Source organism: Zerene cesonia, chromosome 25 (genome assembly GCF_012273895.1).
Source record: "Zerene cesonia ecotype Mississippi chromosome 25, Zerene_cesonia_1.1, whole genome shotgun sequence".
NCBI lineage: Eukaryota > Metazoa > Arthropoda > Insecta > Lepidoptera > Pieridae > Zerene > Zerene cesonia.
This window is the reverse complement of record NC_052126.1, coordinates 325,153-340,051: the sequence shown is the minus strand read 5'-3', so window position 1 is coordinate 340,051 and position 14,899 is coordinate 325,153. Positions and strand designations below refer to the sequence as shown.

The window sequence follows — 14,899 nt, the reverse complement described above, 5'->3', positions numbered from 1 at the left end:
CTTCTCTAAGTGGTATTGGTTATATATGTACCACGGGTGAAGCCAGGGCAAACTAATCTACACTGATATTGCATATATTACAGATTTTTTTTTTATATTTTTGTATGTTTCTAATGTTATCACGCAAAAACTGCTGGACTGAATTTCAAAAATTCTTCCACCATGGAAAGCTGCAACTTTACTGAGTGATATAGGCTATTTGTGTAACACGAGCGAAGCTGTGGCGAACAGCTGTTTTTAATATAAGCTAATGCTTCAGAGAATATATAATACTTGGATATTTCTTATCTGATTGGCTCATCTAAAACATAAGCCTATTTACTGAGTAACATAAGCATAAGCTTATTTTTATCCACATCTCATTATAAGGTTCGGTTAAGTTTTAGATCTGACAAAGGAACTTGAACATTGATAAAATAGACATGAAGAAAAGTACTTTAGTTTACTACTACTTTAGCGTATGGTGGGTGTATTATTCTTCACCACTGAGTTATAAGTTTTAAGAACTACATACGTTTCCTCATCACCCTCCCCCCACACCAAGGCAAAGACCCTTTCTTGTAAAATATACTAGGACGTTGCTTTTCTTAATAGCTTAACCATTCTCTTAAGAATACAGATTGGTCCCATCCTGCCCATTGTGGTCACAGCCGTGACGAGCATATTAAAGAACAATACAGTATCGCTATCTCGGTCTATTGTTGTTTGATGGATTGTTTAAAACAGAAGATTACTTAAATGTTCGCTGATGTTTCCTATACATACAATAATATCGTGAGCACATATGCCAACGTCCATACCACGTTGAATACACCGGTTCTCGTCCGATCACCGAAGTTAAGCAACGTCGGGCGCGGTCAGTACTTGGATGGGTGACCGCCTGGGAACACCGCGTGATGTTGGCTTTTTGCTATCAATAAATTTTTTTATTACTTTTTTTTTCATTTAGCACTGAAATAATTAATAAATGAATGTATTCTAGATACTGAATTATTTTTTTTATTAATTTAAATACTGGACATAATTTGCCATATTTGCATTTGCAGAATCGAAGCGCGATCAGACCAGAGATACCAAACTACAAGTCTTTATCGGACTAGACTCACGAGTCCTATCCTACTTTCTAAATCGTACTAATCATAAACGCGAAAGTTTATAAGGATAAATAAATGCTACATGTTTATTGCTCTTCTAAGTTTCACGCAAAAACTTGCGCCAATGTATGTGAAACTCGGTTCAGACTCATTTTATACCATGACTAGCTGACCCGGCAAGCGCTGTTCCGCCTTACTCTTATCATTTTGCTTATACTCTTATCATGCTGACCGATTCTCAAACTCACCCGATATGCACAGGAAATTCCATGAGACACGGTCCAGCCGTTTCGGAGTATGGTAACTAACATTGTAACACGAGAATTTTATACACAGAGATTTAGATATAGATTCATTTAGCCAGGATTAGCAACAAGACCAGTTCTAGACGGCGAGTAAAGCCGTATTCAACAGCTACTAACATAACCATTCATTCCCATCTGACCGTCAAATCAAACATTCTCACACGGTTGCGTCTCCCACGACAAACAAACGATTGCCGTATCGCAACTTGCGTTACGTAAAAGAAAAAGTGACCCGTGCTTACGTTTTTATTCAATAGAAAACATAATTACGGGTGCTAATTAATGACGAACTGTTTGCTTGCGTTGTGGATTTCAAAGTTTTGACGGCTATGAATCTAGTATGGTACAGAGGTTAACACCAACAGATGCATCTTGCTCTATACCCCACTAGGCGACACGCTAAATCTCTTCGTGGTACTAATGATTCGATGTACATAACAATATTATGAAAGTTGATAATTCATACTTACTCAAATTACTTTTATAGGAGTTTTAAATAGAGGAAATGTTTCGCTTGTATTAGTTTACCTATTGTATCAATATTATTAGCTACCAAGAACTAGACTCGAGAGAGTACAAAATAATATTATTTATATTACAACTCGAAACGTTGTCCTACTTTGCTTTAAAATAACTATGATAATATTAATCTTATTACGTCTCGCAAAAAGCTTTTACCGTATTTATTCATTACATAATTAAATTAATATTAGACATGGTACACTCGCAATTTCATAATGCAATAATTTGACGTGAAATTAGAAATTAATAATATGACATAACATACAAAACGACGAAAATAAATCTTATGAAACCCAAAGAACATATCATTTACCTACTTCGAAAACGAAGGTGAAAATGTTCCATTTACTAACCTACCAGTGCTTTACATAAATGACATAGAGCAATTCCTCCCCTTTGCTTCATATTTCGTGATAAAAAATAACTTATTATATAATATCATCAAATATTTGCATATATGCAAAGTAATAATCTAAATAAAAAAAAAGATACAGACTTACTTACGGATTTGTGATATTTATGGGATCTGCAGTTACTTTTTTTTATTATAAATATCGAACTCAGCAGTTTTAACGAGTTTCTATACAACTGAATAATAACTATAAAAATACGTACTTTAGTATTGTTATAATACGTGTGTAATGTTCATATTCCAACATATCATTTATTTGTGAATGCGTACACCTGATAAAATTGCCTCTAGTATACTGTATAATATTATATATTTACTGTGGACTGATATACATAGATTTAAATAATATAATGTTACTCTACATGTAGTAATAAAAACGCTATACATTCACACCGAATCAATAGTAAAGTTGTCGATTGTTGATTCAGCATGTAACAGTGAAATCATCAGAGCACGTACAGTGTGCGTGGAGGAACGTACATTTTCTCATTATTCTGTTATCTTTGATTACGTGGTTAAGAGTCGCTACCAGTGGACTAGGAATGGTTAACTGCATTGTTATGAATTTTTTTTTATGTCACAGTCGGCAATGGAGCTGGTGGGACGCCTGATGGTAAGCGCTACCGGCGCCCATGAACATTTAGAGAGACATAAGGTCCATTCCTTACACCTCTATAAATGGATTGCCGACTTTAAATTGGGATGGGATTCAGAAGGGATTGGCGAGAGGAATAAAGGAAAGGACTGGGAAGGGTAGGGAAAAGGATATGGGCCTCCCAATTAATTTTTTCACTCCATTTGACCTTTTGTTGGTTGATGTAAGAATTCGTAAATTTTAAAATTTGTTCTCAATATATTTCAAATACTATAAATTCGAGGATAGTGTGCAAATGATTTTTAAATATGATTAAAAGTATATAAATATGATAATTTATATTAGGTACTGGCCGCATCCATGAAGATAATCAAGGTGAAAAGTTTGTAAATATCCCACAGAAACTTACACGTTCAATTGAATTGTCCACAAACCAATCACATAATACTCAAGATAAAACATTAACAAAATATTTTTCAGCGATTTCACGTTGAAAATACATAACTAATATTATTTTCGGGTAGTTTTAGTCCGATTTTCTTCTTCAAGAGGTCAAAGTTCACATGTGTGCCAAAATTCAGATCAATGAAGGGTAATATATGGAAAGTTTAAGTTGTAGTAGATGGTCACTGTGTGGTCCCAACAATCAATGCTTTAATCGTTAATCAAACAATATATATTAGTGCTAGAGGGGTCGAAATACCGCACAATATTTAGGGTGACTACCCATTTCAAAAACCGGTAAAAAAATTCTATGAATTCCTCAATTATAAACTTCATTTCATTTTGTCATTTATTTAACAATAGCAACACTACCCATTCAAAATATGTATCTCGATTCAAACGTCACAATCGAACATTTTTTTTAAATTAGCATATTTTATTTCGACCACAGATTATATAACATTTAAAGGCGTGTCCACATCGCAATTTACATGGATTGCATAACGAGAAAGTTATAAAAAAAGTAAGAAAGTGCCAGTGTTGTCGTGTTTACGGAGCGGAAAAGAATTATAATTTTTGAATTCTTTAGTTGGGTGTTGTCATACAATTATTTAATCGTCTAATTAGACTTACGTAATTGTGCATGTACATACTACATACTATCGTAAATATATGAGTAGGTACTAGATGCTTTATGGAGTGGAAAATTTAGCTCATTTCGCGTTAATTTTACATCATAATGTTATTAAATATATATGTACAATGTATTCATTATTCGTTCGTTGTGTTTTAATTTTTAATGTAATATATTATGTTCATATTTTGTTCCAAATTGTTTTTACAATCAGTGGCAATATAGATTAGGTAGGTACTTAGTGAAATGAGTCTGTAAAAAAATGGCTAACATTTTGGGGACAACTTGAACGTCTAATTAATACGTAGATTCGAAAACCCACGAGCAGCCGCTGCGCTAGTAGAAGCAAAGGGTATGGAATAAATAACAAATTGAATTTGATTATATTTTAAACAGACAATACAGAGACTTCAATTCATTCTTTTATCTCTTTCTAGTCAATAATTTTGTATAACGTAAGGCGTCTTTTTCTTCATGAATATAATTTTTTGAAATTAACTTAGATCATGTTAGATGTTACGCAAAAGAACTTATCTTATTTCTTGCTTTATATCGATTTTGAAAAGCGAGCCATAACTCAGCGGATGTTATTCGTTGTTTATTTCTTACACATTTTCTAAAAATATTTGGCGCTTCCTCCATATAAGATTTATATACACTGATGCCACGACTATTTAACGCATTTCGTCGGAAACTCTTTGGTGTGTACACGTATACTTCTCCCTTTCTTCATCCCTTATAAAAGCCAATTATATTCAAATTAAAACAATTCGAAATGTTCTACGCAAATCGCTTTCAAGGAGTTATCTTCACGCGCAAAATACGTTGCGCTTAATCAAATTAATATAAGACAATCGCCAGCTAATACAATAAAAACTTCATTATCTATGCAAATATTAACGGCATATAGTATTCTATAACAACATCCTGAATGAAATAAAATGATAATGAATCAGTCGGCGCAGACCCTGCGACCTTCACGAGTCGTGCTTTAATTTGAATTAGAAAGTACAAATTCTTTAAATAACCAGCTACCTATTAGTTGTATAAATAGTGTTGAAATAGTTAATTTAGGCTTATCTATTTATTATATAATAAAATAAATTCGAACGCAGAAAATACAAATATTTGAAAATTTAAAGTTTAGCCATTTTGTACCTTAATTATTTATACCTACATGTACATAATATGTTTGTTTTAATTCTTTAGCAAATAATAAATAAAAAAAAATATGTTCGTACAGTGAAACATTAAAATTTCCTAGATAATATACCTACACGGCAGCATGTGTTTTAATTTCTCATGAACAACTTAAAACTTGTTTATAATAATAACTACTATTATTTAATAAAGCTATGCATAAATGTTTACTGGTTATTTTCTAAAAACTTACCACTCAATTTGGAATCCAATAAACATAAATCTTCACTCACAAAACTCAAAAATATTCATGAATTCGATAAAACGAATAACAAATGATGGGAACGAAACTTGATCAATGTTTATGTATAGAATTCCAACACACTTTCTGTTTACAAAACTTCAAACATATTCTCACAATTTTTAAGAACTGCCTTTTTTCATTAATATGTACTTGTTATTTTCCGCGGGAAAACACCAGTAAATTAAAATTAAATGACAGCCGCGCATGCGCACATTACACACCGAATCAACACCTTGTCAAATGGACAACTGTCTTGTCTTGTCTTGAGTCTCGTTTTCATCGTCCAATAGCCGCTTTGCGTTCTCTCGAGATTGTACTATAAACCGACTAAATAAAATGCTAGTTAATTGTATAAACAGTATATTGATAGAATATGGCCACTAAAAGATTTAGGTAGCATCGAACTTTTACTATCGCACTCTATTTTTTATTTTATCATCTAGATTCTAGAGTTAAGTTTCATAATACAACAAAAACGTGTAATGCCATCTAGTTTCAACATTGCGAAAGCTTAAAGCGGTCGATAAAGTTGGAAATCGCGTAGCCTACCTTGAGATAATGAAGATTGAAGTTTATGTAGGTGAGCATAAGAGTTTTTCCATAAGTTTTTTAATAAGACTTGATCACCTTAGAAGAAATGCGGCCTCGCTCCTCAGATGGTATGCCATACCTGTTCCGTGGAGATTTATTTTGCAATTATGATGCAAGTTTTATGGAAATACAAGTGCGTGGACTGTAATGAGCACGAATGCAGATAAAATCGAACAAGTATAATTTGATGCAAAAATACCAATTACTTTAGACTCCAGTTTGCGCTCCTTGTTGGATTGAATTGTAATTAATCTTAGATTTATACGTAGCGCAGTTTAATTAACATAAATTATATCATTCATGGTGCATTTAATTTTTTCTTGGAAGTATTTTGCATTACTTAAGTAAATTGTTTCTTTATAACTGCGTTTGAGTTCGTGTTCAGGTTGTTTTAATTTTTGAGTTATTTGTTTAATAAAGCTATTAGCTTCTTTGAAATTATTTGGCCTTATAAAAATGAATTATATTTTTTTAATTCACTGGTGGCGCTTATCTGTTCTTCCTTTTGCAAAAGGCTACAAATTTGTAAATTGTAATAAATATTAGATTATATACGTACGTATTTTAGCGGTTATTAAAATGATATAAGTGTGGTCTATTGTAGTATTATCTGGTGGTAGGGTGCAGAAAACGGTACGGTATGGTATATATAGAAAAGTATGAATTATGTTTCATCATTCAATTATAAATTATTGTTATGATTAAGCATTATTAAATGCATAGTGTTGTTAAACTGTTTTAAACGATTTATTCAACGTAAAGTATTTTACTTTAATGAACCGTTACGTCCGATAGAATCCAACTTACACTACAATTTGCTATTTATAGGGTCATTAACCACCGCGATAAATAATAAAACAAAGAGAACTTAATTTCAATTCTTTATTACAGAAACGATGCTACAAACACGATTTACATATAAAAATACGGATTGATACTATATCCAATCACTACAGATCATCCTGCTATGTTCCAGTTCAATAAATTATTACTACCTTACTATTTATAACAAATCTTAACATTAAAAAAAACTATAATCATTGCAACATCTTTGTAGACTACATTCCGTGGGTTTGAGATCATCGAACAAATGTTTCATTATTTCATTAATTTGATTTAAATCTTTTAAACAGAAAAACACAAAAAAGCATTTCTATTATACTCAAGTCTTAACAAGGTACGACGATGATGAGATGTTTTTAATTTTATTATATCTATAGTTAATTGTGGTTACACTTAAGACAAAAAGAAATCATACCACCAAGTGCCAAAGTTTGTACTATGAAAATTTAGGAAAATTCATCATCCATAAACATTGTGTATGAATTCATTTTATTTTTATTCCAGTGGATTAAATTCACATATAATTATATTGTAATGGACCGAGTCAGTTACTTAACAAAATAAATTAAAATTTAGCACGACCATATTTTCTCAAAACATGAAACCAAAACGACTAGATGCACACATAAGTAACTTCAGCCCATTGATGTATTAGGTAAAACATACATTTTCATTGTATGATTCATAAGAGATATTTATTACAATTTTAACCTAAGAATAATAATTTAAAGAAAAGATTCCAAATTTAAACTAAATTCATAACTTTTATCAATATCATGAAAAGAAAGAATATTCTCTTTGAAACTGATTTACAGAAAACGTTCCTTATAAATAAATAATAAATTAATTAAGCTTGTGTAGTATATTATCCCATCTTCTATTACTAGTAAAATAACTTAAATCGAGAGGTCATTCCGACAATAAATATAATATTATACTTAAAAATATTACATACTATAACTAACAAAGGTGTAGTTTTATTCTAGTAAATAATTTTGCACGATGCAACTAGTCTCAAATTACGCAAAACTTCTTTCAATATCTATTACTTATGGATATTTCATAAGAAGTAATAAAATAAATACAGTGCATTCAATAAATTCCAGAAATTTAAAACTCTCTTCATATCGAAATGTAAAAAGAAAACTACATTTTAATTTTCCCGCCAACAACAACAACTACAATTATAAAAGATCATAATAACTACAGATAATAAATATCACACTATTCCATTACAATAAGCTCTATTTTAAAAGTACAGATATTTTAATTAATGTTTTGATAAGTAAGACCTCAATTAATTTATGTCATCTAATTTATAAGGATAATGGTTTTGAAGGTCTTTTCTAATTTGAATTTGAAGACAAAAAAAATGCAATAAGCATTGTAATTTTTGTACTAATTGGTGTACTCGTAAATGTTATTAGGTAATTTCGTTTGGTTTACTTCCAAATTCAACATATTTCAGAAACAATTAGTATTAATTGCTCATTTCTTTTTATAAAACCTTTTTGATTGTATAATTGATAATAATACTGTTTGAGAAGTCTTTATCAGTCGCCATTGAGAAGTTAAGTTTTCATATCACAAAATACTAAATCCTAATAGGATTTTAGTTTGGTCTCAATTGATTAGGTTTTAGGAACCATAATTTTAAATAATGGCTTTGGTTTACAATTCAACATTGATTTGAATAATTCAATTGATGATTTTAATCCAAAACCCTATTGTGGGCTACAATACACAATTCTTTGAAATGTTTTTTTTTCGCCTACAAATTGGGCAAAATCCCATCAATCCGGGACTATCCAAGAGTTATACACATTCTGCCAGTCAATGTTCTTAAAATACGGATGTTGTTTTATTTCTTCTATCCCGTCTCTACCGGAGCCGAGCCGCTCTGATGGCTCATATGTTAATAACTGAAAAATAAAAATATCACTTAAATATATAAAAGAAGAAAGAAGTATTTTGGTGTGATAAATTCTCATCGATGTATCCACACAAATTTGGTTGATATAAAATTAGTATTGACTTTTTATTATATTCGTACTTAGCATTTTCCCAAAGTCTTCAAGGTTTTTATTTTATTTTATCGACCCGGCTTCGCCCCTGGAACATACATACATAACCTATGTCACTCAGTGAAGTAGCAGCTTTATGAAATCGGTCCAGTATCCAGTTTTTGCGTGAAAACGTTACAAGCACACAAACATACAAAAGTTTCCTCATCATAATATAAAAAGCAAGTGTAGACAATCACCTGTGTGAGAAAAGATTCAACTTCCACGCTGAGCCCCTCGGGCAGCTGCAGTATCGTGTGGCTCGTGAACTCGTTGTGGAAGTGAGATAGCGGCTGAAACGAACATAGCATAATATTAGATTATTATCAACCGACTTCGAAAAAAGGTTATTAAGTCGATTGTATGTTTGTTGGGCATTTGTTACCTCAGGACTCCTGACTGGGTGGTGTGATCTTGGTGATCCCTTTTTTTGTTTTGTTTGAGATGGGAGCTGTTGCCTCCCATCTCATCAGTTTTTTTGATAGTTATTTTTATTATATCTAATGTCAGAAATTAGATATTGGAGAATGCCTATATCACACTTATATTTTACTAGCTGCGCCCCGCGGTTTCACCCGCGTTAGTCCGTATCCCGTCGGAATATCGAGATAAAAAGTTACCTATATGTTATCCCAGTTGTCTACGTACCGAATTTCAATGCAATGTGTTCAGTAGTTTTTGCGTGAAAGAGCAACAAACACACCCACATCTTTACAAACTTTCGCATTTATAATATTAGTAGGATAGTAGGATTATTAACAATCCAGACATTCACTATCCCATAGCTTAAATCTCCTGAAATCCCGCCTAGATCGCTCATAACACATAAAAGTAGTCTAAACACCAAATATTACTTAATGCTAATACTGTAAGGCACTATCTTACTACTACTAATTAGTAATTACTTAAATACATTATTAATGAATACTAATTATTCTACGCAACTCTGACGCTAAATACACACTAGCATTACGCATTTGTATATTACATAATTGCATATACCCAAAGACGATCTAAATACTACATACTACTTAACATTTACTATATAGAATCAACACTAATTTACACACAATATTAAAAAAAAAACCCTCTAATTACCATAATTACGATTATAATATTGACAGTCACAAGCGCAAAAGTTAGCCACCTATCTATCTATATCTATATACTACCTTTCTATCACCAATTCCAACCCACAAAGTAGATAGTCGTCCATCGATACCATTACTAAATATTAATTTTACTACTTTTACTACTTTACTACTTTTACTACTTTACTACTTTACTATTACTACTTTACTATTTTATTACTTTACTACTTTACTATTTTTACTACTTTTACTACTTCACTACAAACACTCACCACACCGCAAATGAGGTAGTACATGAGCGCCCCGTAGCTCCAGTAGTCGCACGCCCCCCCCTCGGGCGCGCCGCCCCCCAGCGGGCGCAGCAGCTCGGGCGCGCAGTACACGCCCGCGCCGCGCACCTGCGCCGCGCACACTTCCGCGCCGGGGTAGTGGACGATATATGTGAGCGTGATCTGACCACCTTCGGAGAGGAGGATGTTGTTCGGGTTGAGATCTCTGCGAAAAAAACAAGTTTAAGTATGATAAGTGAAGTAAGCTTGTGTGCCTATGCATTGTGTCACACGTTAAGAATGTGACATCCTGTGGCGGGGGGAGGGGGGGTTTAATGGGTGTGTCAAAACGTTGTGACGGAGGTTGACGAAAAATTCAAAATATCAATAGGCGAAATATATACGTAACAAAATATAATACTATATATTAACGATTAGGATGATTCTTTTTGTGTTTGACAGAAAATTGTTAGCGCTTTGACCCACCTTAGAATATGGAGAGGTACCTCCCACCCAAATGATGTGACCTATTTGGTAGAATATAACTGAAGTTTCTTACTACTGGATTAGTAGGTACATGATACATTTTTAAGATACTACAAACTTATTTATTATTTTAAATGTCATTAACATCAGTATTACGTTTATCTTTTAATCAATAAGCAACAACAAACAGACATAACTCACCTAAGTATAACACCGCAGTTATGCAAGCTCTCTATAGCTGTTAGTATCTCCGCCCCCCACTTGCATATCGTGGAGGGGGGGAGGACGTCTCGAGGATTCTTTACTATCTGAAATATGGTATCGAAACATGCATAACGATTAGAATAAAACTTCATTGAATAACACATATTTTGATAAGCTTTTAGGGTTAAAAGCTTATGAAAATATAGGATTAAGCTAAAAATATGTGTTGCACTAGCAGTTCAAACAAAAAAAGGAAATTATTGAAAAATTTTCAACATAACTAGTTTTTGCAGATTATCAGAAACCAAAATAAATCATTAAAATATTAAAACTTATTTCTACTACTATTAAATGAAAAAAAAAAACAAATGATTAGAAGCATAACGTTATTATGCTACAACAATGTTCCAAATAAATGCAGTTTTTTTACTTTATACGAACATATAAATGAGCAGATTTTTTTTTCATATATATTACCTATCTATAGACAACCACTAACCAAAGCTCTCAGCGAACAACACGGTAACTACATATTTCATTTATTATAATAACCATCACATTTATAATAAATAACATGACATATAAAACCATTACCTTCTCAACACTAGCCGTCTCTTGCACAACACTATTACTCTGCCTCACATCACTATCCGTCAAAACTCTATCGACGTTCATCAGCAACTTCTGCGAGTTCATCACTAGCTCCTTGACCGATGCCTCCGAATCGATATTCCGATTCAGATCGACAATCGATTCGTTCTCCAAATCGATTTTCGGGAAGACATTCTCCAGATTCACTTTGGCCGGCGTGTTCGGAATCGATTTCGCGTAATTCTTTATATAATCGAATAGTTTCTCGCCCGGTGCGTACGATAGTATTAGAAAGAATAAGTTATTCGTTTCAACGTACGCGTGAAGGGGGACCATGTAAGGTATGAGCGTTGGTAATATCGGTTGTCTAGTAGGCGACTGTTGTTGGAAATAGTCGTCGAATTCCGTCAAATTGTGCGGTATCTTTTGTATCACCTGAAAAAAATATATATATAAATACTAGCGGTCCGGCCCGGCTTCGCCCGTGGTACATATATAGCCTATTAACTTACTCAATAAATGGGCTATCTAACACTGAAAGAATTTTTCAAATCGAAGAAGTAGTTCCTGAGATTAGTGCGTTCAAACAAACAAACAATATTTCAGCTTTATAATATTAGTATACCTACAAGGTAAGTCTTTGAAAAAATAAAATATGTATCTGGTAGTACAACCTAGCTTATGTTTTTCACATTCAGATGTCCAATGAACAAATTGAGTCAGACTATAGAAAATAAAAAAGAAATAATAATAATAACAGTTTCTGAGATCGTTATGCATTAAAAAGAAACTTTCAAGTAAAATTAAATTATACCTGGATTGTGATAGAAGACTCAGTTCTATCTATCGACTAATATTTAGCACTACAATTTATTAATATTTATTAAATAGCTATAATTACTAATCAAACAATAAAATAGTACAAAAAATAGATTAGATTTTTAAAATATAAGCTAACCTTCATAGCGTAACAAGTCTGTTCAGTCTTATGCAGCACTAACATGATACTAGATCCCAGGACACCTAGGACTCTATATAGTCCCAAGTCTTCATAGGGCCGTTTTAGCATAGATAATGGAATGGGGCTGTGATTGGGTTTCGGCATATCGCTGTCTCGCTCTGGCAATAGCTGTGGGAAAGAGAGGGATGTATGTTAATACTAGTTTTTTTTATCTGGAAAAATATTCTTTGTAACGTATGTGAAAAATTGCTTAAAATTTTTAATTTATAGTATTATGTTACACATAAGTGTAAAAACCTATAATATAAACATTTTTTTATGTACAAAAGCATTATTTTTTTTTAATATTGAGTCTTCGAAACTCATAATAATTTTAAGGCATTTTCAGTGATCATAGTAAAAACTAAATAAAGTATAAACAATAAACATTTAATTTGTTTGTCCAATTTAATCAGCACATATAATCTACAGTTGTAGGAATAACATAAGCTTGTATCTGATAAGATCTATTATTTCCTAGAGTTGACTAATGAAACTTCATTAAATACTTATCAGCTTTTCAGATTTTTTAAATTCAAATCGCATAATGTTTCACTTACACTTTGCTCTGTCCCACTCAAATGTTTCTTATATATTTCCTCCGCATAGGAGAGATATTTACTCGTTTTATCCTTTATCAAAGCTCGCCTCTGAGGATCCGTGTCCGCTAAAATATAATAAAATAAATGTCAAGTTATAAGAAATCCTATCCTGGCAGAGATCGCCTGCGAGTGTTAAGGCTGCCCATTTAACCCTTTCCATTCTTGTTTTCTGTGATTTTTTGTTTATCATCCTGAGACAGTAGAATTTGAGTTTATTTAATAGCTGTGTTTTAATTACCAAGACTACAATGTGAGACAGAATAAAAAATCTATTAGCAATTATTTATAGAAACAACGAAATAACATTTTTTTCTCTAACCAATTAAAGTTTTCTTTTGTTTATTTTACTTATCATTTTGATACTATTGAATCTTTTCACAGTTGTTACTTAACTATCAAGTGACAAACCAAAAAAAAAATGAATTAAACTTACACAAATAACCAACACTTTGTGTATAAGAATGTAGGTACATGAAATCCATTATTAAGAATACACTAATTCGAATCAAACTCATAACCACGTTTGGAACTTGACACTTTCAGTCAGAGCATTTTATATTTAACTTAGTACATTTTTTGTTTGAATATAATATTATCTTATTTGGTTGTCGGCCATTTTAACACTCAATTTAATATCTCAATAATTGCCTATATTCCACAGTTTTCACTTCAAAATTACATATTACTTTGTAAATATTCCAATATCACAATAAACACGTTATGCGTTAATTCAATAAAATATCAGATATCAGACAAACAATCGTAGAGGTGATTGGATCAATACTGAGTCATTAATGCCGTCGATAGCTTATCAATCGCTTAACGTTACAAGGCAACCCAGTTGTTGCAGACTTATATACAGCCAGATATTTAGATATAAACATCCAATTTTACGATCCGCGATATGATAAACAAACGAGGATACTAAAATATATATTTTTTTATGTAACATTGATTTTTTATACATCCACTTTAAAGTGGACAAAATAAATATGATGATAGGAAAATAAAGCGTCCTCTAATTGTAAGAGTTTGACCACATTAAGATGGGATTATACGGTTGGTACTAGCTTTCAAATAAAAAAAAATATAAAAATCCAATTCAAACTGGGTCAAAAACACAAAGATACAGTAGAAAATTTCCTCCTTTCTTTAAATTCGGTTGAATAAATACCCTTCCCATAGTATACTTGGAGAATGCACAATACATGATAAAATGCATGTTATAAATTAGGTTAATTTATGTATCTTAAACTCAGTTATAAGCAATAACTAATAATCGATTTGTTCATTAATATCTTATATAAGCATATTGTAATTAATTAGTCTGTGATAAGATAATCGTTTAACACACTTTGTATGTACTAACAATATTTGTTGTATAGTCTGTCTTTTGAATTTATAGAACAGTTTGAAAATACGACTTTTTGTAATGATCACATATTAAAAGAAGATATTTTACTAAAAACCGAAAGAGCAGAAGTAATTCGATTACTGCGGCGGGATCACGGGGTTACCACGGTTTGGCAAAAGATGCCGGTTCGACTCCCGCCTCGTGATCTAATTTTTTCTATTCATTCAAAATTTCTCATTTATAAAACATTTCAATGCAATAAAACTAAAAATTAAATATTCTACTGTTACAAATAAACTTTATGATGTCATATTATTAAGTACTAACTGTTCGACCCGGCTTCGCCCGCGGTACA

At 32.0% G+C, this 14,899-nt stretch overlaps 2 protein-coding genes and 1 non-coding gene across 4 annotated transcripts in view; 1 reads left to right on the top strand and 2 right to left on the bottom strand.

The window, feature by feature from the left end:
* Nucleotides 1–5,727, bottom strand: part of LOC119836569 — a gene marked incomplete at its 3' end in the record, with an annotated part of 50,220 nt that extends 44,493 nt beyond the window's left edge. The window contains exon 1 of the mRNA XM_038361950.1: nucleotides 5,400–5,727. The remainder of the gene's footprint in view (nucleotides 1–5,399) is intronic.
* LOC119836845 lies at nucleotides 787–905 on the top strand. The gene has a single exon (XR_005288127.1). It is a non-coding gene; the product is annotated as a 5S ribosomal RNA (ribosomal RNA).
* A 1,182-nt stretch (nucleotides 5,728–6,909) lies between the features above and the next one.
* The window catches only part of LOC119836724, a 14,566-nt gene continuing 6,576 nt past the window's right edge, over nucleotides 6,910–14,899 (bottom strand). For both annotated transcript variants that reach the window (XM_038362162.1, XM_038362161.1), the window contains exons 6-12: nucleotides 13,149–13,255; nucleotides 12,547–12,717; nucleotides 11,592–12,023; nucleotides 10,995–11,101; nucleotides 10,311–10,533; nucleotides 9,148–9,240; nucleotides 6,910–8,806 (exon numbers count right to left, since the gene is read on the bottom strand). In XM_038362162.1, the coding sequence (XP_038218090.1) occupies nucleotides 8,678–8,806; nucleotides 9,148–9,240; nucleotides 10,311–10,533; nucleotides 10,995–11,101; nucleotides 11,592–12,023; nucleotides 12,547–12,717; nucleotides 13,149–13,255 (1,262 nt within the window). In that variant the 3' untranslated portion in view covers nucleotides 6,910–8,677. The remainder of the gene's footprint in view (nucleotides 8,807–9,147; nucleotides 9,241–10,310; nucleotides 10,534–10,994; nucleotides 11,102–11,591; nucleotides 12,024–12,546; nucleotides 12,718–13,148; nucleotides 13,256–14,899) is intronic.